This window comes from Gymnoscopelus braueri (assembly GCF_963280865.1).
Source record: "Gymnoscopelus braueri genome assembly, chromosome: 24".
Classification (NCBI taxonomy): domain Eukaryota; kingdom Metazoa; phylum Chordata; class Actinopteri; order Myctophiformes; family Myctophidae; genus Gymnoscopelus; species Gymnoscopelus braueri.
The window spans coordinates 28,981,305-29,007,979 of NC_137626.1; the positions used below are offsets into that span (position 1 = coordinate 28,981,305).

General features: G+C 42.9%; 2 protein-coding genes across 4 annotated transcripts in view; both read right to left on the minus strand.

The window, feature by feature from the left end:
- unc80 (unc-80 homolog (C. elegans)) overlaps positions 1-4,220 on the minus strand; it is a gene marked incomplete at both ends in the record, with an annotated part of 80,200 nt that extends 75,980 nt beyond the window's left edge. Inside the window, 3 exon segments of the mRNA XM_080422460.1 lie at positions 1,262-1,418; positions 2,801-2,849; positions 4,126-4,220. Of these exon segments, the coding sequence (XP_080278586.1) occupies positions 1,262-1,418; positions 2,801-2,849; positions 4,126-4,220 (301 nt within the window).
- A 2,711-nt stretch (positions 4,221-6,931) lies between these two features.
- LOC308080636 (microtubule-associated protein 2-like) overlaps positions 6,932-26,675 on the minus strand; it is an 81,527-nt gene continuing 61,783 nt past the window's right edge. For 2 of the 3 annotated variants that reach the window (XM_080422536.1, XM_080422535.1), the window contains 7 exons: positions 23,912-23,967; positions 20,670-20,787; positions 17,396-17,700; positions 12,937-13,029; positions 11,791-11,872; positions 11,164-11,276; positions 6,932-9,776 (listed from right to left, as the gene is read on the minus strand). In XM_080422536.1, coding sequence (XP_080278662.1) covers positions 9,564-9,776; positions 11,164-11,276; positions 11,791-11,872; positions 12,937-13,029; positions 17,396-17,700; positions 20,670-20,787; positions 23,912-23,967 — 980 coding nt within the window. In that variant the 3' untranslated portion in view covers positions 6,932-9,563. The remainder of the gene's footprint in view (positions 9,777-11,163; positions 11,277-11,790; positions 11,873-12,936; positions 13,030-17,395; positions 17,701-20,669; positions 20,788-23,911; positions 23,968-26,675) is intronic. The other variant, XR_013932716.1, reaches the window with a different exon arrangement.

Consider the following 26,675-nt stretch of genomic DNA (forward strand, 5'->3'; position numbering starts at 1 on the left):
GCAGTAAAACATTTACTTGAGTAAAAGTTTTTTTTTAAGTATTGCCGTCGAAATATGCCTACTGTAAAGTACCAAAGTAAAATACTCATTATGAAAGGCCTATATAAAAAAAAATCATTTGAAAATAGCAGATCTACAAGCTCACAACAGATCATGTTGCGACACATTGTGAGCTTGTAGATCGGCTATTTTCGAATAGCCAGAGTAACTACATTAGGGGGTTAAAAATACAATATTTACCTCTGAGAGGTAGTAAAGTAAAAGTACCTTTTTTTTCTTTTTTTACTTAAGTACAGTATTTAAGTAAATGTACTCAGTAACTTTCCACCACTGCCTGTCAGAGGGCAAAGGTCAAGGGTTAGAGTTGGCTGACATTTAATGAAGAATTGAGGACTCCTGCTGGGGCGTGGGTGTATGTGCATAATATACACAAAATATAGACACTGTCACATGCAGTACTTGGACATAATATTATAATGTCCAAGTACTATATGTGACAGTGTCTATATTTTCATATGTGAATCTAATGTCTTCATGTATGCATTGACAGTAGGATATTGTGTTGTAGCTCTTAGCTGTGCATGTGTTACATAACTGTGATCAGCGGCCAAATGGCTTCCAGAGACAGAGACCATCCTTTATGCCAAAGTTGCAGTCACCAACACAGCCATGTGCCCAGTGGTCTGGCATATTTAAGCCTTTAACTATGACTCCTAGTATACAGTACTCACTGACGACCTTTTTCCAAAGCATAATGTAGTTGTACAGTAACTTGAAACCTGGTTGAGGTAACTGTAGGTCTTCCACTCTTCCAACACTCTAAGTGTCATTGCGAGGTTATGTTGTGTCAAATTTACGGTACTGCTGCATTTTTAAAGTGTTTATTATTGATTTGAAGCCCCCATCAATAATACCCGGAGGAAAACATTATTTATGAATGAAATTCAAACGCTCATGATTTATTAAGTGTGCAATAATGTTTAGCTTACATTGACTCAATAATTCAGTAAATTCGATAAGGTTTTAATGACTTGGGTGAAAATGTAAATGTAAACAAAATGCTAAATTTAAAAATAAACCCTGTTATGTAAAATATACAATACTCTGTAGGACTGAAGGTCTGAATAGACAATGATATGTATTGCCACCGGTTATGGTCTTTTAAACGTCTTTGAGACAGACGCGATCGCTCATTGTAATTCATTGTGAAAAATGTCTGAATGTCATCTAAATGCCTTAAGATGTAAGTGTGTGTTCTCACCTAGCTTGTTCCTGTTGGACAGGAGAATGGAGGTACAGTGGAGAACATGTGGAAGGGCTGCCTGGACCAGTTCCCAGCGAGAGATACTCTGGATAGCCTCTGACAGGGCTGGGGACAGGCCGTGGAGCTTATTCTCCACCAGCACACGCTCAAAAGACTGGGGAGACAGCCAGAGAGAGAGAGAGAGAGAGAGAGAGAGAGAGAGAGAGGAAGACATCAGACAGAAACCAAAGCCTCCCTCTTGGGAGTTAAAGGTCCCACATCGCCCCAAGCGAGGCCATGCATCTGGGAGCAACAACAGTGGCAGCTTTGTTTAGAATTAGATCCAAAGGGATGTGAAGATGCCTTTAATGGATTTGAGCCTCCACCCCCCCCCCCCCCCCCTCCCACAGGCAACAGGAGGAAACATGAAGGGGAACTCATTTGCTAAATACGGAATCTAGTGCATGCTTGATTTGCAGGTGCATTAAAGCTGTAATGTGTATGTTTTATTTTCTATCCGGGGGATTCAATCCCAGGCCTCTCGCGTTGGGAGAGACCAAAAACATCCACCAATCAGTCTCTAGGGGCAACCCCCACTTGGCCAGGGGATATATATATATATATATATATATATATATATATATATATATATATATATATATCGTGCTTATGAGCTTCAGGCAGTACTACTTGTCAATCAGTAGGTGTCCTACCCGACACCAGGGTCCAACATTTCTCAATGGAAGAGTAGAGAGACCAAACCAGACCAACTCCAACTAGGGTTGGGATCCGGAACCGGAGAAATCGGAGCAACCGGATCCAAATATTGAGGAACCGGAATCGGTTCCGTCACATTTGGAACCGTTTCTGGTTTTTAATCACACTGTCAGAGCTGGCATGTGGACTTCACATCTGCTATACAATTACAATACAAGTGGCTCTCAAACTTAACAATTTCAAGGACCACCATAACTCTGAGAGTTTACAAATGGAACCAAATGGACCCTTCCGGGTCCATTTGGTTCCATTTGTAAACTCTCAAGAGTTACAGACCTGTTAGGGTCCATTTGGAACCCCCTATAGGAATCGTTAAAGGGAACCGTTAAGGAATCGGACCGTTAAGAGGGAATCGTTGAGGAACCGGAATCGTTTTAAATCCTTAAAAGGATGCCAACCCTATACCTCCAACCACTGCTGCGTCTGAGGGAGGCAGTGGCTCAGGAGGTAGAGCGGCTGGCCGTCTTGGTTCGATCCCTGTGTCTCCATGTCAAAGTGGCCTTGAGCACTTGAGACACTGAACCCCTACCTGCTCTCGTTGAGCAGGTTGGTGCCTTGCATGGTTTCCTCCACCATCTTGTGTGAGTGCGAGTGTGAAGGTAAAATACGTCGTAAAGTGCTTTAGAGAAAGGCGCTACTATATATAAACGCAGTCCATTTTACCATTTACTTATATTGTACAAAATGTTTTATTAATTCAAATAAGTTGGATTGCAGTGTTAAAGTGAAAACTGATTATTTTCTGTCATCACAGACATGGTCATTATGGAGATGACTCACCACACAAGAAGCCTCATACTGTTTTCCCAACTTCGGACGCAGAAATGCACTGGAAAGATAGAATTATAACAAATTAAAACATGCTTCTATGTTACATGACAAAAATATGACACTTATTTACAAAACAATGAGAACATTGTATCTGAATGCTAATCTTTATGATGTCAATCCATAACAAAGCCTACAGGCAGTGGTGTAACTAAGTACATTTACTCAAGTACTGTACTTACAGTAAGTACAATTATGAGGTATTTTTTACTAAACTGGAGTATTTCCAATTTCCAATACTTTTACTTCTAGACTCCACTACAATTATTTGAAAACTTTACATACAGTTACTTTATAGATTTAGATTATTATTACAAAACATAGCCTACATTACCCACTTCAGACCAATATATATTTCGGCCATTTGAAAATAGCCGACCTACAAGCTCACAATGCTCACATGCAAAGATTTTTATACATTGTACATTTGAAAACTTGTGAAATGGGACATTCTGCATAATGAGTACTTTCTACTTTGTTTATACCAATACTTTTATACTTTTACTCAAGTACATTTGGAATTCCGGACTTTTAACTTGTAACAGAGCATTTCTACATTGCGGTATTGATACTTTCACTTAAGTAAAAAGATGTGAGTACTTTTTCCACCACTGCAGAACATAGACTATACAGGAGGACCTCTAATGTCTCCTGGAGTGAGTCATCACTGTGTAGCAGATCCACACAGCAGCCTGTGCTGTGCTGTTGGCCTGGTTACAAGGTAAATGCATGCCTTACAGGTGTGACATCACGATCTGTGTGCTGCTCAATCTCCATTCATATTCAAACATCATCACTATGACAGCATTGACAACATGTGTGTGGGGAGGAATCAATAGGCATAACGACTAAATTGGGGAGAAAAAGGGGTAATAAAAAAAAAGAATAATTGGCTACTCTAAATTTAGAAAAATAAAATAAATACAATAAAATCCATCACCTTGCAAAGTCATAGTAGACGCATATTATTAATAACTTGGAACCACGGCTTCCATGTCCAATTCAAGCAGTGTCAGTGGACTGACACCCTCAATGACATCCATATGCATGCGTTCAATCAAACAGCATTTGATTCGGACGCCCTAACTGTGTGTTAAACATGCTTTTTTAAGGGTGTCGGACAGGCGACTTTGGCGTGCAGTGACAGCTGATGAAATGACGATCCTCTCGTTATTTTCGGCAGTGACTGGCAAACACCTGTTATCAATTTGCACTGAGCACACACACACACACACACACACACACACACACACACACACACACACACACACACTAACCTGGTCTGTCTCCACAAGAACGTCTGGATGGGGAACGGTATTCCCTTCCCACACTGATCCTGGTCGGCGTCGTCCAGGCTTTTCCTCTTCACCATCTTGACCGACCGTTAGTTTTATCGCACCGGACTGATCGGCTTGTTGCGTCCTCCCTCCGTCCAGGTGATCATGAGCCTCACACACACTCACTCTACATGACATGTGAGTGCGTTCGGCTTACAGTGTAAAATGGCTGCAAGTGTCGATCGGTCGCGGGGAGAGAGAGTGGGAGGGTGGTGGGGGGGGCAGAGAGATAGAGGAAAGAGTGGGGGGCGAGAGAGAGAGAGAGAGAGAGAGAGAGAGAGAGAGAGAGAGAGAGAGAGAGAGAGAGAGAGAGAGAGAGAGAGGGGAGAGAGAGAGAGAGAGGGGAGAGAGAGAGAGAGAGAGAGAGAGAGAGAGAGAGAGAGAGTGAGACTGAGAGAGAGAGAGAGAGAGAGAGATTGAGAGAGGGGGAGAGAGAGAGTGTGTGAGAGAGTGGGGGGCGCGAGAGAGAGAGAGAGAGAGAGAGAGAGAGAGAGAGAGACTGAGAGAGAGAGATTGAGAGAGGGGGAGGCAGGGAGAGAGAGAGAGAGAGAGAGAGAGAGAGAGAGAGAGAGAGAGAGAGAGACACAGAGAGACAGAGGGGGGGGGGGCGAGAGAGAGAGAGAGAGAGAGAGAGAGAGAGAGTGTGAGGGGGGAGAGAGTGAGGGAGAGAGAGAGAGAGAGAGGGGGGGGGGGTATTCAGCACCTCCCTCAGTGGACAGCGGCACAGAGCAGCATCACAGTGATTTATGAGCAGCGGACGGCGGGGCTTAGAGCCGCAGTAAATGAACAGATGTTTGCCTTGACAACCCCAACCTACCTGATGTATAGACCTACTGGTAGCATATGATGATTATTATTATCATATATCATATGATATGACATAAAAACCTGACCGGGTTAATAACCGCATCCGCATGTGAAGGCTGGAAATCAAAATGTATTTCACCATTGACATCACATCAACAGGTTGTTTATCTTAGTCACCATAGGCAAGGCAAGGCAAGGCAAGGCAATTTTATTTCAATCATCAATGTGCTTTACACAGAACATCAAGCAAAGGAAACACAATTATAACATTATAAAATGACATTAGGATGCATAAAACAAGTAAAAATGTATAGATGCAGTAACAACTTACGTGTACTACGAATAATTAGACTATACTCGATATTTGTTATATTGTGGAATAAAATGCAATGGGCTACTATGATATGAATGAACTGTAAAGCTGCAATCCGAAGCTAAAGCTTTCATATAGCTCTATGAACTAAATTAGCACATCTGCAGCTGGAGGTGGTCTGGTCTCCCTGTTCTTCCATTGTGTCGGGTAGGACATCTACTGGTTGGAAATAAGTACTACTGCCTGAATCTCCTAATCCCCAGGGATTGCATCTTGGATGAATGTTTGATCTCTCATGGGGGAGATCCCAGGATTGGAATCCAGGGCATAAAAGTTATGGATTACAGCTTTAATGTATAGCTACACAACTAAGCCGGTAGTCTTTCCCATAGATAACTATACTCACTAGGCTTTTTGAAACCTGTGGCTACAATGTATATTTGTTAATGTTTGTTTTTTATTCACATAGCCTAAGCCAGTGGTTCTCAACCTTCTCAGGCCACGACCCCCCAAAATAATCATATTTGAACTTCATGGGACCCCCCACAACCTGACAAGCACTTAGAATGTAGGAGTTGGGGCATTTTGGGAATTTTGTTTGTTCCACAGATAAATATTGCAAAAATAAGCTCACAACGCCTCGCGTTGTGAGCTTGTAGATCGGCTATTTTCATTTTTTTTTGCCTCTTTCTTATATTATTTGAAAATTTGACCAATGTTTGACCTGTTTTTATAGTATTGTTTGTTGTTTAATTTTGATGCAGTAATGGTCTTTTTCTTTATTTTTTTTAGGGATTAAAAAGGTCTTAAATGTCCCTAAATTGTCACTTCACTGGGGACCTTCACTGGGGACCCCCCAAAAATCATGTGAGGACCCCCTGAGGATCCCGACTCACATGTTGAGAACCACTGGCCTAAGCGGCCAGACTTTGATTCCATTTTCATCAGCATGTCATTGGCTATTTTATTTTCCACTTGCTAACCCATAGACTATATAGACTATATCCATCGTTTTACACAGTGAGCTAAATCCCAGAGATGAATTGCAAATATACATGAACTTCGTCTTTTAACCACTTACCATTATCCGTCATTATTTAAAATGTGAAAATGTTTCCAAAAACTAGCAGAAAATGGTGTGTCTATTTTCACTATTCTGCTTACAAATTAGTAGGCAGGACTTAAAGGACGACTTCACCCATTTTCAACCCATCTTCATATAATTGCTCCTCACTAATTCTCATGATAAAATTCTACTTGGTCTGTGTGTCATAGGAGGGCTGTGGACAACCGCCTACCAGTGACATCATCGTTAGGCAGGTTTTTTTTTAAACAAGATTTGAGACACAGACAGAGTGTAGGCAAAAAAAAAGGTGCCATATTATCATGATCATTAGTGAGGAACAATTATATGAAGATAGGTCGAAAATGGGTGAAGTCGTCCTTTAACCACTTGAACCCCAGCATCCATATTCTGGGGGGAAACATTGGCCAAGAGACTTGGTGTAGAGTAGACGGTCAAAAACAGTCAAAGTACAGTTCTAATTCAAGACTAGAGGGTTTAAGTGGTTCAAAAAGTGAATACAGTGAACATTCATTTGTATTTTCTTTATTTCTGTAGGAGCATCTGTCGTCAGTATGTTTTTAAACATTGGAAAAAATGTGCACACAACTACATGGTCTCTTAAATACACTTACACAGGCAGAGAGAGCGAGGGAGGGTTAAGTAGAGCACAGAAACAAACACTGGAGGGGTTAATAACCAACATCAGGGGAGAGGGGGGGGGGGGTCATTATGGTGACCACAGAATAAGCCAGAAAATTTTTTTTTTGCAATAATAATAACTTCCATTCCGTTCATTTCTTAAGGTATAATTTCGTCCGTTTCCCCCTCCCCCCCAATAAGGTCACGTCGTACACGGTCAAAATGGCCTCACTGCAACAAACAGTTACTGTGTGGCCCCATAGCTGCTCTTCTGGTGGACTTAGGGCCGGGTATCGTTAAAAATGATCAATAGGCAGGTATACTGATCGTTCAAATTGGTTCTAAACTACACCTTTAACTGAAGGCTTTACAGTACTATATTATACGTACAGTATATGAGGTGGAATCACGTGTTCTATTTACAGTTGAATCATCTGTAGGTAAAATTGTATGATGCCCATAAACAATACAAAAACGTCACGTCTCCCATTGATACATTTCACTAAGTTTGAATGACTCAAAACCAAGGCCAGTAGAGAAAATGGACGCACACATTGATAGTCTTTCTGTATCTTTTTTTTCCCAATACCCAGCCCTATTGTGGAATGTTTTTCATATAAAGCTCCAGGCGTTCAACTTAAGTCACCCGTGTGACTGCAGGCATTTCTGCTCATTCAAGGCTAACAACGGAGAAGCTAAGGGAAAGGGGTTGCTTGTAGCGAATGGGATTGACTATAAGCCGTGACAATGGGTGGTATAGGACACCGGAATGCACTCCAGCCAATGACACTCACACTGAAGACATCTAGCTACAGTATAAGTTCATGATAGCTACATTAAGTACAGACCTAATTGTTTTTTCAGTTTTTTTGTCTTTTCTTTTTTTTTTTACCATGCCAACATAACAGCATTGTTGCGTTAAAATCACACAGGCCTGCGTAGAAATCAGTGCCCAAATCACCGAACAAGAAGAGCAGCCAATGGTTTGTGGACAAAAAAAAAACAAGTCTATTGGAAAGCTAGCCTTTTAGCATTTGATTCAACATAGCTGCAATGGTCATCCGCATTTAAGTGCTAAGCCAGTGCAGCCACAGGGAACAAAATGGTATCTTTTTTTCTTTTCTTTCTATATATAATATATATATAAAGAAAACAAAACGGCAACAGAACACAATTGTCCAACAATTCAGCACATACTTATCAGGAAATCGTATGATTAAAAACAAAAAAAAGAAGAAAACATAATGCTCGTCTAGGAAATATCACATTGTAGCAGACATGCTCAGTACATCGTCAGCCATTCTTTTACAATTACAATTACACGTCTTGTTTCTGTATGTTAAGTCTTTCTCTCTCTCACACACACACACACACACACACACACACACACACAGACACACGAAGACATACACACAGACGTGCACACACACACGCACACACACACGCACGCACACACACACACACACACACACACTCGCACACGTATTTTAAGATTAGAGACTAGCATCTAGTTATCTATAGCTCACATTCGGTACCGTATCTTTTGTGATGGACATGTGTCATCATGGTTGGTTTTGCTTGTTGTTCTCTTTGAGCGAGTGGAATGTGGCGATGGTTTTCACACTTGAAACACACTGTACAATCTCAACATGGGAAATGCCTCGTTTGACAAAACACTTTTAATCAATCTGCCTGGGATTCTAGGACCCCGTAGCACTTATGCTAAATGTATACTCGCGTTGCGTGTCGGCGTCGCGCGCCGAAAAATATTTCCGGCGAGTGACTCCTGCGCCCAACCACGCATAAAACAGGCTTAACAGGTTATCTAGCATCACTACACAAAAAAAAAAAAATAGTCCAAAGTCAAATGAAGTAAAACGAATTACAAAATAAGCAAATAAAATACTGAAAAATTGAGCGTACGCCTCTTTTTTCCCCCTCCATTCTTTAAGGGCAGGAATGAGAAATGTTAGAATTCAGTCCTTCGAATCCCTTCCGGCGGGGTGTGTAGCTTAAAACATTATTTCCAGAGAAAGAAGAGCAGGGGTCAGGAAGGACTGCCTGATGCACAGGACAGTCAACCACCAACTACAAGGACACCTAGAGAGGCTGTGACGGATGCATGGTTGCATGTGTAGTTGACAGTGAAGGGAGAGCGGTGCTGTGCTGTGTGTATGTGTGTGTTTGTGTGTATTACTATACTTGTGAGGGCTAAATGTCCCCACAAGCATGGTAGAATGTGAGAAGTAGACATTGTGAGGACAATTTGTCCTGGTCCCCACACAAAAAAAATAGTTTTATGGTTAAAGGCTTATAATTAGGAAAAACTTGAGGTTGAGGTTTGTTTTAGAGGTTGAGGTTTGAGTTAGACCAGATTTAGGCTATTTTCAATGCCGTCTTAAATTTTGATGTACTCACAAGTATAGTAATACAAACGTGTGTGTGTGTGTGTGTGTGTGTGTACAGTATGTGTGTGTGTGTGTGTGGCATGGGGGGGGTTTATGAGATGAGGCGAGGGAATCCAACAGAGGCGTGTGGAGAGGGCCAGGGCGTTCATAATCCCTGCTTGGCCAGGGCCATGGTGACATCCTGGGCCAGCGTGGCCAGCTGGGGGGACTCCAGTATGTTCATGCTGCCCGAGGACACACGACTCGGGGACGTGCCTCCGGTCTCAACCCCCCCGGGGCCCTGGGTGATGACGATCTCAGCGCCGTGGTCCACCCGAGCCTTAGCATCTTCTCGAAACGTCAGCTTGTGGCTCTCGATCTGGAAGGGGTGGGGGGGGTGATAGTATTGTAATACGGTTGTGTTTTTACAACAGAACAGATCAGAATAGAATAGAATAGGGTACGCCAATAGCCTAGTGGTTAAGGCACAACCACATATTATAGGCTCTAATGCCGCCTCACAGCGTGTCGCAGGTTTGATTCCTGAGCCCGACGACCTTTGCTGAATGTAACTCCCTGTCTCTCTCTCCCTGTTTCCTGTCACTCTCCATTACTACTATCCAAATAAGAAAAAAATTATAACATAACAAAACAGCATAGAATAGAACAAAATTAAACTAAATAAAATAAAAACAACTGTAAGATCCTGAACAGCCGCTGAAAACGTTACTTGCACATGTAATGTACAAATTGGAAGAGACAATCGTTTTGATGTAGAATATATACTGTGTGTGTGCCTTCTGCACATTTGACACTGCTGCTAAAGCTATCGTACCTATCGTATCTGACCGACGTTCTACCTGTCATTTAACACTCGCATGGCCGCATTTAATCAACCTACCACACAAACGGACTCGACATCGAATTGACTGTTTTTTCCTCCGATTTCATTGACCACTGCCTTCCCTCGGGGTCTAACACCTACTCGCCCACACAGCTGGATAGCAGCGGGGATACCATTGTCTTTTAAATGTCGATTAGCGTTGCCTAAACAACATGTCGACTAATCCCACGCACAGCTCACAGGAACGCTTCATTTGGTTAGAGGCAGAAAGCATGTAAATAATAACAAGGTCCATAAACAAAAAGATGGGGCTCGCACACTGGAGGATGAAAACTGAGGCTCTTTGGATGCAAAACATTGTCTTTACTTACAAAAGTGCAGAAAGTGACATGGTGAAATAAAGTGACACAAAGAGTGGACGTTTCGGTCTTCAGACCATCATCAACACTGAATGCAGGTTTTTGGGGCTTTTATGCCTTTATGAATAGGACAGTAAGCTGACAGGAAATGAGGAGAGAGATGGAGAGTGACATACAGCAAAGGCCGTCGGGATCGGGACTCGAACCCACAACACGCTGTCAGGCATTAAGCCTAGGTGCCTGGACCGCTACGCCAGTGGTCCAGGCCACTGAATGTAGGTTGCCCATGTTGGCTATAAGTAGGCAGGAAGCCTATTTGAGGTAACCAATGGTAGAGAGGCTGATAAAAGGCACAGAGTGTCAACAATCAGCCCATTACCACTGTTGGGGCCCAAGGGCCTGCAGGAAATGAACACCACAAAAGACAATAATAACAAGGTGCCATATATTGGCACTTTGATATTAATATTATTATTGTTATCTTGTTTTTATATTGTATTGTTGTGTTAGCACAGTCTCTGCAGAACATTTCAGAATAAAACTTAACAGAACCACCACATTACCATGACATTTCCTCCTCCAGGCATGTGGGCAGTATTGTCCATGGATCCAATCTTGGGCTGGGCTTTGTCTTTGAAATCCAGCTTCACACTCTCAATTCGCACCGAGCCGCCCCCTGGAGACATGACAGTCGACAATGGAACAAAAGTCATCGCATGTCTGGAAAGCAGCACTTTTCTCCCAAGCAAAGCCCGGGGCAAACTATTGCAGTACACCCTGCACCGCATGGCAGAAAGGACGTGGGGTTTCACAACTGAACCATAACCACCATACTGTAATAGAGTAGCTTGTGTTTTTTCATCCTTAAGGGATTAAGAGCTCCTGGAGCTAATTCCACCGTGGAGCATAAAAACGTTTAGCATTTACTCAAAGTCCCCCTTTATCAAAAGCCACGTCGAAGTGTGAGTGAATAAGACAATGGAGTTGTTGAAAATAGCCAATCTACAAGCTGACAACACGCCATGTGACGTGTTATGAGCTTGTAGACCGTCAAACGTTTGCCTATTATGACATGCCAGAATAGTGATACTAGCGTTCAGTTGCGGTTAGTTTCCAAAATGTTACTTTAGTTTACAGTAACCCTTAAACAACTGCATGGTCTACTAAATGTACAGTATCACTTCACGTACCTGGTCTATGGCGAATGTTGGACATGGAGCCACATTTGGAGGTGATGTGGCTGACATCAACCTTCTTGGTCTGGATTTGAATCTGCAAACAGTACAGTGAATACATTAGCCATTGTTCAGACAGAGGACACCTTTTGATGACACAAGATAACGATATAAATATAACATATTTAACCCGATAAACTTTGTTGTACCGTACTTCAAATAGCAAACATTTAGCTTGTAGATCTGCTACTTTCCCATAATGTTCGCCTATTATGACATATAGGGACACTAGGGGTCATGTGATTAAGCAATATGAATGAGCTAAATGCATATTAAACAGCAAGAATGATGAAAACACAGCCAGAGCACTGCTGCTATAGTAGCGAACTGAAAGAGATGATACAACAGAGTCTGTGAATGGAGGAAGTCCAATCAATGTATCTCATTATGCAAGGCCAAGTTCATGGCCTTGTCGGTTCCCTGGAGATAGGTTAACATGAAACCAAGCACTATACACATGCGTGTATGCGCACACACACACACACACACACACACACACACACACACACACACACACACACACACACACACACACACACACACACACACACACACACACACACACACACACACACACACACACACGCACACACCAAACAAAGAGAGAGGCAGGCATTGATACTGCAAAGAGCAGGTGTTTCAATTAGAACTCCATTGTCCGTGTGAGTTAAAGCATCACAGTAAGATTACACACAACCATGCTGCAAACCTGCATGCAGTTAAATAAAGTGTTCGTTCAAGATTTCTACAATGCAGGTTTGTATTGTGCATATAGACAATATCTGAAATATATATAGAACATAAAAATGATAAATGATGTAGAGAATTATTCTGCTACGGTACAAGGCAGAGCCAAAGTTAGTCAACTGAAAATACCAAGTACAATGCATAAATACATTCATGACTAAATACCTGTTTCTGAGTATATTTTGTGGATTTTGTGTGCATGACGGTTTTATGTGTGTGTGCATGTGTGTGTAACAAAATGTTTCTTGGTGCATGAGTGTGCGTGCATGACAACACAAGTTTGAATGTTTTGTATAATGTGTGTGTGTGGGGGGGGGGGGCTTGTACTGTATAGAAGTTGTAGGTGTTACTCACGTTTCCCCCGCCCGGACTGTGTTGGAGCTTGGTCAGGGAGCCACATTTAGCCTGGACGTGGCTGAAGTCCAATTTAACACTGGGAATGAAGACCTGGGGGTGACACAGAATCCTTTTATCCAATTTTATCCCCAAAGTAATCCCCTAAATCGGTACCAAATTCAAATCCATGCATGAACCAAAGCTTAGCACCTGGATTCTAACCCAAGGACTCCTACATGGGAAACCAAACCCCCCTCTGGCAAAGGGAGAAATTAGGCTTCTGAGCGTCAGGCAGTACTATTCTGCTACCTTCAACCCTCCGGGAACACGATCCCAGAGGAGCCCCTAACGCAGGGCTACTCAACTTAAGATGGCTCAGGGGCCACTCAGCAAAATACCAAAAGTCCAAGGGGCCGCCATAAAAATGACGGTCCTATTTTGGATTTTTCGATTTTGTAACACACAAGAAAATGTACATTTTGACATCATATTCTTTTCACTGTACCAGTTTATTTTGTGTTGTGTGTATGTCCAGTGGCAGACACCTATCCTGGGCGCGCGGCAAAGCCACGAGGCCGGAAAAATTTGGGGGTCAAACCCCCCCAAAAACCCGAAATGCATAGAAAACTATGCATTATACCTGTATCAATTGACGCACCTGTATGTATGTCTGTCTGTTTGTTTTTGAAAAATGTTTTAGCAACCCATATATTTGAACGGAAATTTATATTTTTATCCTGTGCTTAAAAAAATAAAAATAAAAAAAAAATTTTTTTTTTTTTTTTTTTTTTTTACCATGAGGGGGCCGCCAAGACGCTGCGATCGGGCCGCATGCGGCCCGCGGGCCGCGGGTTGAGTAGCGCTGCCCTAACGTAACCAACTGGATTTGAAACCGGGTGTTCTGCATGGCATACCAAACATCTACCGCTCAGCCAAAGGGGAATCCCCTCATAACAAAAGGAGACATTAGACTTTTATTTTATTTTATTTAGAGTAGCCAATAATTTTTTTGCCGATTTGTCTCCCCAATTTAGTTGTTATGCCAATTAATTCCTCCCCACACACATGTCTGTGTTGTCACTGTTGTATCCTACTGACTCACCTGCCAGTGAGGAGCCCCCACCGGGAGGACGTAGAGCCTTCGTCCTACTCCTCCCGCCCGACAATCCCCGCTGACAGGTGCACAATGTGACTTACAGTAAGTTGAGAAGCACTGCTGTTATGCATATATTAACTTAGTATTAATAACCAACTAAAATGAATAACCATATAATTATCCGTATGGTGTATATAGACAATAGAAGATCCTAGATCAGCATCCCTTCAATCCGAGAAGTCTTTTTTTTTTCTTAAATTCTTTATCCCGCGATTTTTGTAACCCATTTTTTTCACCCGGTGCCAATTTCCTAAGTGATCCTGGGCGCTATACCAGCCCTACACCAGCACTACACCAGTCCCCCACAGTAGGGAGGCCAGGGCCGAGCTCATGCGTCCTTCAATGCATGAGAGCCAACTGACCTTCTTGTCACCTGACAGGGGGGAGTTTCCCTGGTTGGACGTAGCGCGTGGAAGGAACACGTTATTCCAACCAGTTCCCTTCCCCTCCATTAGGCGCCCCGGCTGTCATGGGGGAGGCGGTATAGTGACCAGGATTACTACATGTTTTTGTGAGGGTATTAACTACCCTAGGAGACACGGGGAGAACATGCAAACTCCACACAGAGAGGCCCTTTCGCCAACCCCACCTAGGGTATCCGAGATGTTTTAGTACAGAATGTTATACTATTACTACTTTTATACTGTAAATATACTGCATATATATAGGCCTATATCACAGTTTCTACAGTAGCCTTTTGTTTGCTGGTCCAAAAACTGCTCCAGTGGAGTAAGAGCCAAAGAGAAACTAAGGGAGGGAGGGGAAAAGGAGATGATGAGGAGGAGAAAACCTAAAGACAAGTTGAAGTCGCACGTCACTGTGACCTGAATTCACTTGTCAACGCCTCTTACCCCCCCCCCCACACACACACACACACACACACACACAACGTAATCCCACCCATTTTATGCTCTGAATCCTATTCTACCCTGTCTCTCTTACAGTTGCCAAAGCAAGGTCATCCAATGACAAACCAGCACAGAATGACAGCCGGAGTAGAAACTGAGAAAAAGATAATAAAATAAATAATAATAATAATAATTTGGTCAAGTGATCTTGGGAAACTCATTGATAAAAAGAAACACTTACATGTTTCTCACTCCTAAATTGGATGAATGGAATTATTCATCTGGCCTTTTATTAGCTTCATGATGTCAACACAAAACCCATTCAAACATCCTGACAAAGGGCTATGCGACTATCAGAGTTACAGGACTCTACGCCAGTGGTTTCCAAACTTGTTAGCGCAAGACCCAAAAAAAAAAATCTTGGGGGGGACATGAGGCCTTGTCTATTTGGAGGTAGTCCAAAGCATGTTTCACAAAATCATCACTTGCTTTCATCCATTCAATGTGATATCAGTTTAACGTGTCATATATAAAATATTTCGCTATTCATCGTACAAGAAGTATATAGGGCTTTAGAGGTTAACAAGTCTGAAAAACACAAGTGTGTGTGCATTTGTGCGTGCGTGTATGCATGCGCACGTGAGGGGGGTCTGAGGGGCTTTTGTCTGATGTAAGAAGATGTAAGAGAGAGGGGGCGCTCTGAGGAGAAAAAAAAGAAAAACGTTGGGAACCACGGCACTGATCTATGCAACAGAGCAGCCTGGTACAGATAACAGACCGTATCTCACATTTCCTGTAAAGAGGTCCCAAAACAGCAACATTACGACTGCCGACTTCCTCGCCCGGAGACCAGCGGGGGTTAATGACAAGTCTGACCTTTGCAGGCGACATGAAACATTAAGACTGTCTGCTGGCTTGGTTATGTGATTAACAGTTCATACTCTATTAGTGCTCCATGCCGCTATTATGCCTGACAGAAAAGACTGAAATGAACAAAGAGGAACCGGTGGTTAATTCTGGCTAGCTGGACAGAGATTAGTGTTGTCTGTCTATGCAACTACAGTATGAAGCAACGTGCCTTGTTAATGCACGGACGTTCTACAGTAGTTGGATCTGCTGTCTTCTGCGGGTTCACCACAATACAATCTAGGCCAGTGGTTGCCAACCCAGGCCCTGATGTTTATTCTTTCTATATCTACTTAGCAATTATTCTATTGATTAGTCTTTAGATTAATCGAATAGTCGAGAAGCGCATTTTTTTGCTATATATGTAAAAGATAATATATATATACCAACGAATCAACGTGAAAAAGTTCTAATTGATTTATAACTTGACTAACCACTTATGCCCGATTTTATACTTTGTCATGCAGGGGGGTACAATGCAAATATACAAGCTCACAACGCGTTGCGATGTGACATGTTGTGAGCTTGCAGATTGGCTATTTTCGCAATTTTTGAAAATCTATTATTTTATAAGTGTTTTTTTCTTATAATCGATTATATAGATTAGTTGTATTGCACCCCTACACTGGAGAAGTCATTACTACGTCAGGTGTTGCATGATGCCTCATACTTGTGAACTTGGACTTGTGACATCACTCTAAAGATCATTACAGGAAGGAGAGTAGAGCACAGTAAGGAAACAGAGGACAGAGGAGTAGGAAGAAGATGGTAGGTAAACAGGCCAGTGGCAGATTACAACGCATCCCCCAGAGTGATGGAGGTGACAAAAGACATGGTGAGGTCAAGACGTCACAGTCAGTGGAGTACAGACAGACAGACAGACAGACAGACAGACAGACAGACAGACAGACAGACAGACACAGGCAGATGAGAGAGAAAGAGTACCACCCTCACACAGCTTAGTAGGAACACACACATAGAGTGGTGTAAAGTAAAGTACATTTACTCAAGTACTGTACTTAAGTAAAAATGTTAGGTACTTTTACTTTACTGGAGTATTTCCAATTGTCTATACTTTTACTTCTACTCCACTACATCTCAGAGGCAAATATTGTACTTTTACTCCACTACAATTATTTGAAAACTTTTGTTACTATTTACTTTGCAGATATACATCATTACATTATAAAACATACATTAACCACTTTAGCCCAATTTTATACCAAGGCTATTTGAAAATAGCCGATATACAAGCTCGCGACGCGTTGTGAGCTTGTAGATATGCTATTTTCAAACATTTTAGTACTTTTACTTTTGGTACATTTTGATACCAATACTTTTGTACTTTTACTCAAGTATATTTTGAATTCCGGACTTTTACTTCTACATTGCAATATTGATACTTTTACTTAAGTAAAACATTTGAGTATTTTTTCCACCACTGCACACATACACAGAGACACAAGTGGGAACTGCGAAACCAACAGCTCTGCAAACAAAACTGCAACAGAATCACAAGCAATCGCAAGTTCAAGCCCACCCGTTCGCCCGCCCGTCTCAATTTTACCTGCCCTCCCTTCGGCTGGTGCTTCAAGTTGGAGGTGGAGCCTATCTTGGACTTGATGTTGGTCAGGTCGGGCAGGGGCTGGTTGAGCACCTTCAGCTGCCTCTGGATGGAGGAGGGGGACTTGGGCGGCGTGCGGATCACGGCGATCTTCCTCTCCTGCGGCAGGCTGAAGGACTTGGGCGTGTGGCTGCCGGGGGTGCGCGAGCCGGGCGTGCGACAGGCGTAGCTGGGTGGCGAGCCGGGGGTGACCGCCGTGGAGCCCGGAGTGGACGCCCCGCTGCGTGTCTGCCGGGAGCGGTCTGTGCCTGAGAGACAAGAGAGAGAGAGAGAGAGCGTGAGAGAGAGAGAGGGATATGTCCAAAGATGGAAAGAGAGAGCCGGTGAGACATCCACAGAGAACTACATACTGTAGATGGGGGGAGAGAGAGAGAGAGAGATACATCCACAGAGCACTACATAGATGGAGAGAGAGGGATAGAGAGAGAGATACGTCCACAGAGCACTACATAGATGGAGAGAGAGGGATAGAGAGAGAGATACGTCCACAGAGCACTACATAGATGGAGAGAGAGGGATAGAGAGAGAGATACGTCCACAGAGCACTACATAGATGGAGAGAGAGGGATAGAGAGAGAGATACGTCCACAGAGCACTACATAGATGGAGAGAGAGGGATAGAGAGAGAGATACGTCCACAGAGCACTACATAGATGGAGAGAGAGGGATAGAGAGAGATACATCCACAGAGCACTACATAGATGGGGAGAGAGAGAGAAAGAGAGATACATCCACAGAGCACTACATCGATGGAGCGAGAGGGATAGAGAGAGATACATCCACAGAGCACTACATAGATGGGGAGAGAGGGATAGAGAGAGATACATCCACAGAGCACTACATAGATGGAGAGAGAGGGATAGAGAGAGATACATCCACAGAGCACTACATAGATGGAGAGAGAGGGATAGAGAGAGATACATCCACAGAGCACTACATAGATGGGTAGAGAGAGAGAGAGAGAGATACATCCACAGAGCACTACATCGATGGAGCGAGAGCTACAAAGAGAGTGTGAGGGTGAGAGAGAAAGAGAGAGAGAGAGACTATGACAGAGTATGACTTTAGAAAGTCACACTCACGGTGGCGAACCACATTAAATTGATGACCACGCCCATCCTGGTCTGGGCTCACACGTCAAACACGACATGATGTTCAAACAGAAAGAGTAGCTTAAAGCCGCAATCCAAACTTATTTTAACAAACAAGAATGTTATTGTAAATTGGTAGAGTATGTTGATACAACATGACTCTGATCTGCAGTGGGTGGAGGTGGTCTCCCTTCTCTTCCACTGAGAAATGCAGACCCTGATGTTGGGTAGGACAACCTACTGGTTGACAAGTAGCACTGACTGAAGCTCAAAAACCCAATATCTCTCGGTTGAGCAGTCTCCCACATGGAAATCTCCGGTGCTATATTTTCAATTCTCTGCCAGGAGGGCGAGGACATAAAACGTACGGAGTGCAGCTTTAAGGACACACTGAGGCAACATTGACGGGCTGAGGGTTGTTCTGGGGACAGCAGAGATGAAACCAGTGACATCACAGCTTCCTGAACAAGACCTTGTTTGAGATCAATTCTATGAACAACTAACGAATGAGTGAATGAGTGAATGAGTGAGTGAGTGAATGAATGAATGAGCTAAAGTTAGTTAACCCATTAAGACCGGGAACGCATCTGTGTCATTTAAGATTTATTTGGCTTTTCAAAAGTAGCAGATCTACAAGCTACGAGCTTGTAGATCTGCTATTTTTGAAAAATCGTGACAATTTGTGCAAATCTTTGAATATGTCTTTTTTTAAAGCTAACATTTGTAACTCAAATCTTTGCTTCTGGGGGTCCCTGGAACTAAATATCATTTTGGGGGTCCTTGACATGAAAACGTTTGAGAACCACTGATATATATAGCAACATACGTTTCTTTCAACAAAAAATAATTTAGAAGACATTTGTAGAATCCCCCAGAAGCAAAGATTTTAGTTAAAAATGTTTGCTTAAAAATATATAGATATTCAAAGATTTGCAACAAATTCTCACGATTAAAAAAAGAATTAGCAGATCTACAAGCTCATAGCGCGGAGCTTGTATATCTGCTATTTTTTTGAATAGCCCAAAGAAATCTTAAAATGACACACAGACGCTTCCCCGGTCTTAATGGGTTAAATGAATCAAGAGACCAACCAGTGAAATACATGCAACACAGTGCACACTGTACCATGGTCTTTTAGGACACAATGACAATCTAACACGGTTAAATTCACAGTAAAAATCCTCTGTGTGCATTTAACTCTGAGAGTGCACCCTTACGGGTCCATTTGGTTACGTTCGTACACTCCCAGAGTAAAATGAACACTCAGGAGTGCAGTTAATATGGTGAGATGGATTTACAAAAAAGGATCTGGCGCACAGGAGCTTCTACCTGCCATACCAGGGGCTCTTCCAGACCTGCTCTCCCTCGACCCATCAGTACGAATCGCTAAGCGGGACGGGCAAAAGAAAAGGAGGAACAGGAATTGAGGTAGAAGCAGGGGGAAATGAGGAGTTACAGTGGCAGTTGCTGGACTAAACAAATCAAAACCAAAACAGAGCATCAGTTCAGTTATTAGCCAAGCATGAGAGACTAATAAGGCCTTATATGGGGTAAATGGTCGGCACCTGCTGTTCAAGGGTGAAACAAGGGTTAACATGGGAGGCAAATACAATAGAAATATTTTTTTGTTTTGTTTATTTCTTTTCGTTTCTTTATTATATGGTATACAGGGCCTAGCAGGTGCGGCCATTTAGTGGTTCCACAGACAGAAAGGCAATTCATTTTTCCCATAGAGATTTCTGAATCTATTTATATTCATTATGTTAAGCCTGGAACCAAGCCATCCAGGCTCCTGGTGAATCATGACCATGAAACATTTGATTATGTGAACCACAAAATGGCCGCAACTGCTATGCCCTATATGGACTGATTTGTTATTACTTAACATTGCACCATCTAAAGACTTACAAAGGCTTCTGCACCAAAGCACACATTGTTGTGCATGGAAAAGAAATATGCACAGTATACTATGGCTGCAGTGTGTGTGTATGTGTGTGTGTGTGTGTGTGTGTGTGTGTGTGTGTGTGTGTGTGTGTGTGTGTGTGTGTGTGTGTGTGTGTGTGTGTGTGTGTGTGTGTGTGTGTGTGTGGGTGTGTGTGGAGTGCACAAGCGTTTGGGTGTCTTACAGGTAGGCCTGCGGGGGGTGCTGTTTTCTTCCTGTTCGGCAGCAGGGATGTGGCGGGTCAGAGACTTGGCTGGCCTGGGCAGAGACGACCTCTTCTCTGGGCTGCGATAGGTTCCCTCCTGAAGACACACACACACACACACACAATCCCATATTACAACAACTTCACACTAATCCAGCATGGATGTTGACTATTAGCTAACACCGATGTAGCTAACTAAGAACTTCACTTAGCAAGGCTACAACTCACAACTGGAGACCATAGAATGACGGTGTCGCTTGGCAGAAAGAGCCTACAAGCTAACAACGCGCCGCATCACGACGAGATGTAGATCAGCCTCTTTTTGGCAAGTGACACCGTCATTCTACAGAGTATAATTTAGGCCAGGGGTTCTCAAAGTGGGGTCCAGGGATCCACAGGGGTCTTTGAGGATCTCCAGGGGGTCCCCAGCAAAATGTGTAAATATAGCATCAAAATCAATTTAAGCACTTTAATGCTATTTTATACTTTACTTATACTATTCAAAAATAGCTGATGTACAAACTCACAGCGCTCATTTTGAAAAATCTTAATTTTAATCCAAATGTTCTTTTATGGTGGTCCCTGGCACCACATCTTTTCAGATGGGGGTCCGCGGCCAAATACATGATCAATAAGGGGGTCCCTGGCATGAAAATGTTTGAGAACCACTGATTTAGTCTCTATAACCCACTACACTATACAACCTATACTCTCCTCTCATACGCGTCTTTTCTCTCGTTACCTTCGCCGCCCACAAACGCAACGAGGGGGGGTGGAGTGAGCATGCGGAGGAGGGGCGGGCCTCCTCGAACCTCACCCCCGCCACGGGGCAGCCAATAGCGCTACAGGCGGAGCCCGGGCGGGGGGGCAGCAGGTGGGGCCCATGGCGCTGCAGCAGCGCCATCTTTAACAGAAGCGCCCGCGTGGGGCTCTGGGGGGGGAGTGTGTGGTAGACGTGGCAGACAGGAGGAGGGAAAGATGCATGCAGCATGGAGGCGAAGAGAGACAAGAGACGAGATGACGATAAAACATGGCAGATGAGACAGGAAAGGATAAAAGATGAAATGACAGAGTTGAGAGCTGAAGAGATGAAAGGAGATATAATAATAAATCATGTAAATGTATTCCGTGATCGTTAACAGGAAGTTGTGGAAATAATATTTCCATGCTAATATTATTATTAGTGATGAGGGTCATTTAAGCTATGATGATTCTCTGGATGATCTTGCACAGACTCGGTCTCTTTGGCTGAGCAATAATGTTCAGGTTCAGACAGTACATTGACGAGCTAATCTGTGAATTTAACCTGAAGTCATGTTAACTCATTGAGTGCCCAAATTATTTCTGGCCAGTGCGATTTTTATTTTTTAATTTTTTCAAAGTAAAAAAAAAGTGCTTTGGAAGCGAGATACAGCCTTTTTCAGTTATAAGTTAAACAAGGAGTGGATGGAGCTGCAAATCTTCAGATAAAGATATCTTGGGTTCTGAACAATTATTATTATTATTTATTTATTTTTAAACACGTGAAACACGTGATTGGCACATTGCACCATAGCGGTAAAACACGTGAAACACGTGAATGGCACTCAATGAGTTAAGTATAGGAACTCAAACAAAAATAGATGCACAGGCTAAGAAAGAAAGAAAGGACTTTTCTAAAATGTTCAAAAGGTTTCTAAACTATTTTAAACATAGCTCTTCAAACAAGCTCATAACACATCACATCTAGGTGAGTTGCGAGCTTATAGCTTTTTTTTTTTTAAAGAAAGAAAAAAAGAAAGAAAGGGGGAAAAATACATTAAATCTATTGACGTTTTTTTAAACTATTCGCCTGTAAGGGACGCCAGGTTGAAAAGTCCCTCGTCTGTCCTGCTGAAGTGTATACTGGAAGCTCTGTATTTCTAACAAGCTCCCAGGAGCTCTGGCCTTCAGGTGAACCTTCAAACTGATTTCCCCAGGGAGGTCGACCAACAAAACCAGAATTCTCCCTCTGGGATCAATTCAGCATCATAAAACATAAAACAGAGGATTAAGGGAATCTCATAAGGGTTCAATTGAGCTAGTTTTCAGTTTAACTGTCAATGTGGCACCTTTCGTGGCTCCGCTCGCTGGCCCTTTTGAAATGCTTTAGTATGTTCCTTATGTAAATGGAGGATACTTACAGGCAATCTTTCTCCAGACTGACCGTGGGGGAAAATGGAAGCATGCAAAGACAAAAACAGGGAGCACAGACAGACGTACAAACACACAGACACAGAAAGACCAACAACTCAAGTGAAATAAAGAGACATACTCAAGATTCAGTCATGTCGTGGAAACATCAGGTACTTTACATAGAGAGTTCGGTCCCAAAATAAGATCACAATTTGAGACAAAGGGTTTCCAACACCTACAGCTCTCAACCATCATACGTTTTAAAATGTATGATAATATTTAGCTCTGCTAGCAGCAGTGCTGTATGGATGGTAATGTTTAGCCCTCCTAGCGGCACTTTGACAGTTGGGAGTAAAAAGGAACAGCACAGCCTCTAGTGCAAATGGAACTTTTGGGCTCTTAGTCGTGTTACAGGGTAAATTACATTTAAGATGAATGACGTAATCATACATTTTACAGACTGGATACTCTACTGTACAGTTTATCTCACAAAGAAGGCAAAATGAGCGTTGTGTATGTTTCCCACCAAAATGTAGAGCATTTTGAAACAGAACTCTTCATGTCCACTACAATAATACAATAGAGAGGGTTGTTACAAATATAGTCATGCAATAAACAAAGAAATCACAGAAGTGATGCACAAAAAGCACATGTTCAATAACACAACAAAAAAAGAAGTTAAATATTAAGCTGACACAACAAACACAGGACATCTGTTCTCCCTTCCCTATAACTACCAATGCTCCAAGCATCCTAGACTTTTCTCCCTCTCCCAGAGTCACAGACCTGTAAGGGTTCATTAAGAACCCCCTCAGGAGCCCTGGACCCCACTTTGAGAACCCGTAGATGCTAGTTATACTATGCAGATGAATGTTGGCTACTTTTATGTTGAGTGTGTTATTTATATAGACATGTTGTTTGCTTGTCCACAAAAGCCAAGTATGTTATTTAGATGTAGCATGTTGTACTTCATCGTCTTCCTTTGCACACCATTTATGAGACCTTTTAACATGTCGTTTGTTGACTAGGGGCATGACATTTGTGTGTGTGTGTGTGTGTGTGCTCACCGTGGTCCTCTCCCTGGACTGGTGGGCCACGGTAAGTGGCTGCCGGCTTTCCATAGCTGTGAAGAAAGCAGACAAGAGTATAGAATGGTCAGAACATGGCCAGCAGAGGGAGACATATTGACACACACACACACACACAAGATACCATGTATGCACGGCACACACTCAGGTAAATGCACGCAAAGATACACGCATGCATGCACTCACGCGCACACCACACACACACACACACACACACACACACACACACACACACACACACACACACACACACACACACACACACACACACACACACACACACACACACACACACACACAAGACTCCAGTGGCAACATAGTTGGGTCAACAACTGTATTCAGGAGACACAACACGATATTTATTCAATACCAAGCACACAGCCCAAGCCATTCTCCTCCTCACTGTTGTTCTGTTGGCCTCTTCTGACACCTGCAGGCCAACTCACGCAACTGCACCCAGCACCATCGTAACAAGCAGCTACTTCCACCCAACACACAGAAAGCAGGGCAGGGCTGCAACCAATAAGGACACATCCAGAACCACCTCACAGACCATCCACAAAACTATCTAGATAGCATCAATGAGCAAAAATAACATAATGTAAAAACAAACGGAGAGTTGCACAAACGGAATGTGAGATTCAAAACACTTCTGAATGAATGGGGTTCAAGAAAACAATTAAAAAAGTAAAATATGACCAGTTAAAGATGGGTAAGTGGCACATGATGTTTGCCAGCTACATTGCACCTGCATGGAGTCCACCAAAGAGCCATCTATAGAGACGATGCGGACGTCGTAATTCTTCACCACCATGTTTTTTACTCAGAAATCCCCCACCCACCTTCCCTCAACATTGTTGGTTTACATTCAGTTCTGACTGAGCGAATGCCAGCTGGTTGGAGACACATTAAATGTCTCCAACCAGCTGGCATGATGTACAACAGCATATAGGGTTTAAGTGGTTGAATTTTAACCATGTACTACACCCCGTACTGTTGTACATCAAATAGCCAAAATAGCCAATCTACAAGCTTGTAGATCAGCTTTTTTTTTTTTTTTTAAAGTTCTCATGTTATGACATGGCCCGAATATGGATGTTAGGATTCATGTGGTTAAAGCAATAGTTCTCAAAGTGGGGTCCGGGGATCCCCAGGGGTCCTTGATGTTGTTCCAGGGGGTCACTAGCTAATTATTGATTGTTAGGAGCCAAATGGACCCTTAATAGGTGTGTACCTCTGAGAGTTATGGGGGCCCGTAGCCTAATTGCATACCAAACCGAGGGTCATAAAACATTTGAGAACCACTGGTTTAAAGAAACACGGTAGCAGTTGTATAGGCACGTGTACAGGGCAGGCGCACAGGTGCATAGGTGCGTTAACACCTGAGCGAATTCGCTATGGATGGCTCTGGGTCGTGGTGAAGGGTGGCGGTCACCTGTAACCTTGCGCCTAGTGGAGCCTGGTAGCAGAGCAGGCCTAGGCTGTCTGGCTGCTGCTTTGGCAACTCTCTTTCGAGACGGGGAGCGACTTTGGAGGACTGACACCTTATTTTGCTCAGCCCTCCTCGTGCCCACTAGCAGAAAGGAGAGACATGGGTTACTGTACAGTACATAAGGGTTTAAGAAACTCCATGTATGTACGTGTGTTTACAGTAAGTCCATTCAGTGTAAAAAATTACACTGTGACTTACACTGTGACGTGTATAAGTGTAAAAGTATAAAAGTTACACTGCGACTTACACTGTGATGAGAATGCTTGTTAAACGAGCTAACTTAATTACAAAACACATATTCAAAAGTGTATTCCAAACTGAAAATATTGCAGCTTAATGTTTCGTTACTTTTTAAAGGAGCTCTTCACCCATTTTGAACCGTATCTTAATATAATTGGTCTTCACCAATGCTCATTATAAAGATGGCATAATTCCCTTCTACTAACTCTGTGTCTCAGAGACGGGCAGTAGACAGTTCAGAAACCTGCCCACAAATGACATCATCAGTGGGGATTCCAAGCTAATTCTCTTCCTGGAAAGTTAGCGCACTGAAACAAAAGGCAATGTTATTGCATCTTTTGTTTTTTTCATGAAACAAAAATAAATCTGAGCCACTGGGTCGCTCCGACAGGCACACTTTTGAATTATCCACACAGTCCTCTTTTGAGACACAAATCATGTAGACAGAATTGGCACGGTCCCATAGTGAGCATTAGTGAGGGACCCATATGTTGAAAAGGGGAAAATGTTCCTTTAACTACAGTATAACCGTTATGTAACCAATGTATTTGAAACCACAATACATTAACACAGTACAAAGCAGGAACCTTTCTTCTTCTTAATATCATCTTTGAGATGGTGGCTGCTGGCCTCTCTGCGGGTTACTTTAGTGTCAGCGGAACCAGCACGCCCCCTCCCTCTGCCAGGGGCCCGCTTAACGGGTCTGTCCGCCACAGGCATACTGGTGGGACACTTGATCAGAGGAAGGGCTTCCAATTGCTCAGTCATGATACTTTTGTCTTCATCTGCAGTGAACAAGGATGGAGACAGTAGGAGCACTGATACCCCACACAGGCCTAGCTAATGTAGAGTTAAAAGTTGTAAAGTGGCTAATCATGCATTGAATCTTTTAACAAGCTTTGTAAACTTTGTAAAATTCAACACATCTTCCAGAAGTTAACTACTTGACACAGTGACATCACACAACAACCCGTAAATTAAATTCAGGGTACCTTGCGAGTCCATCCAGCC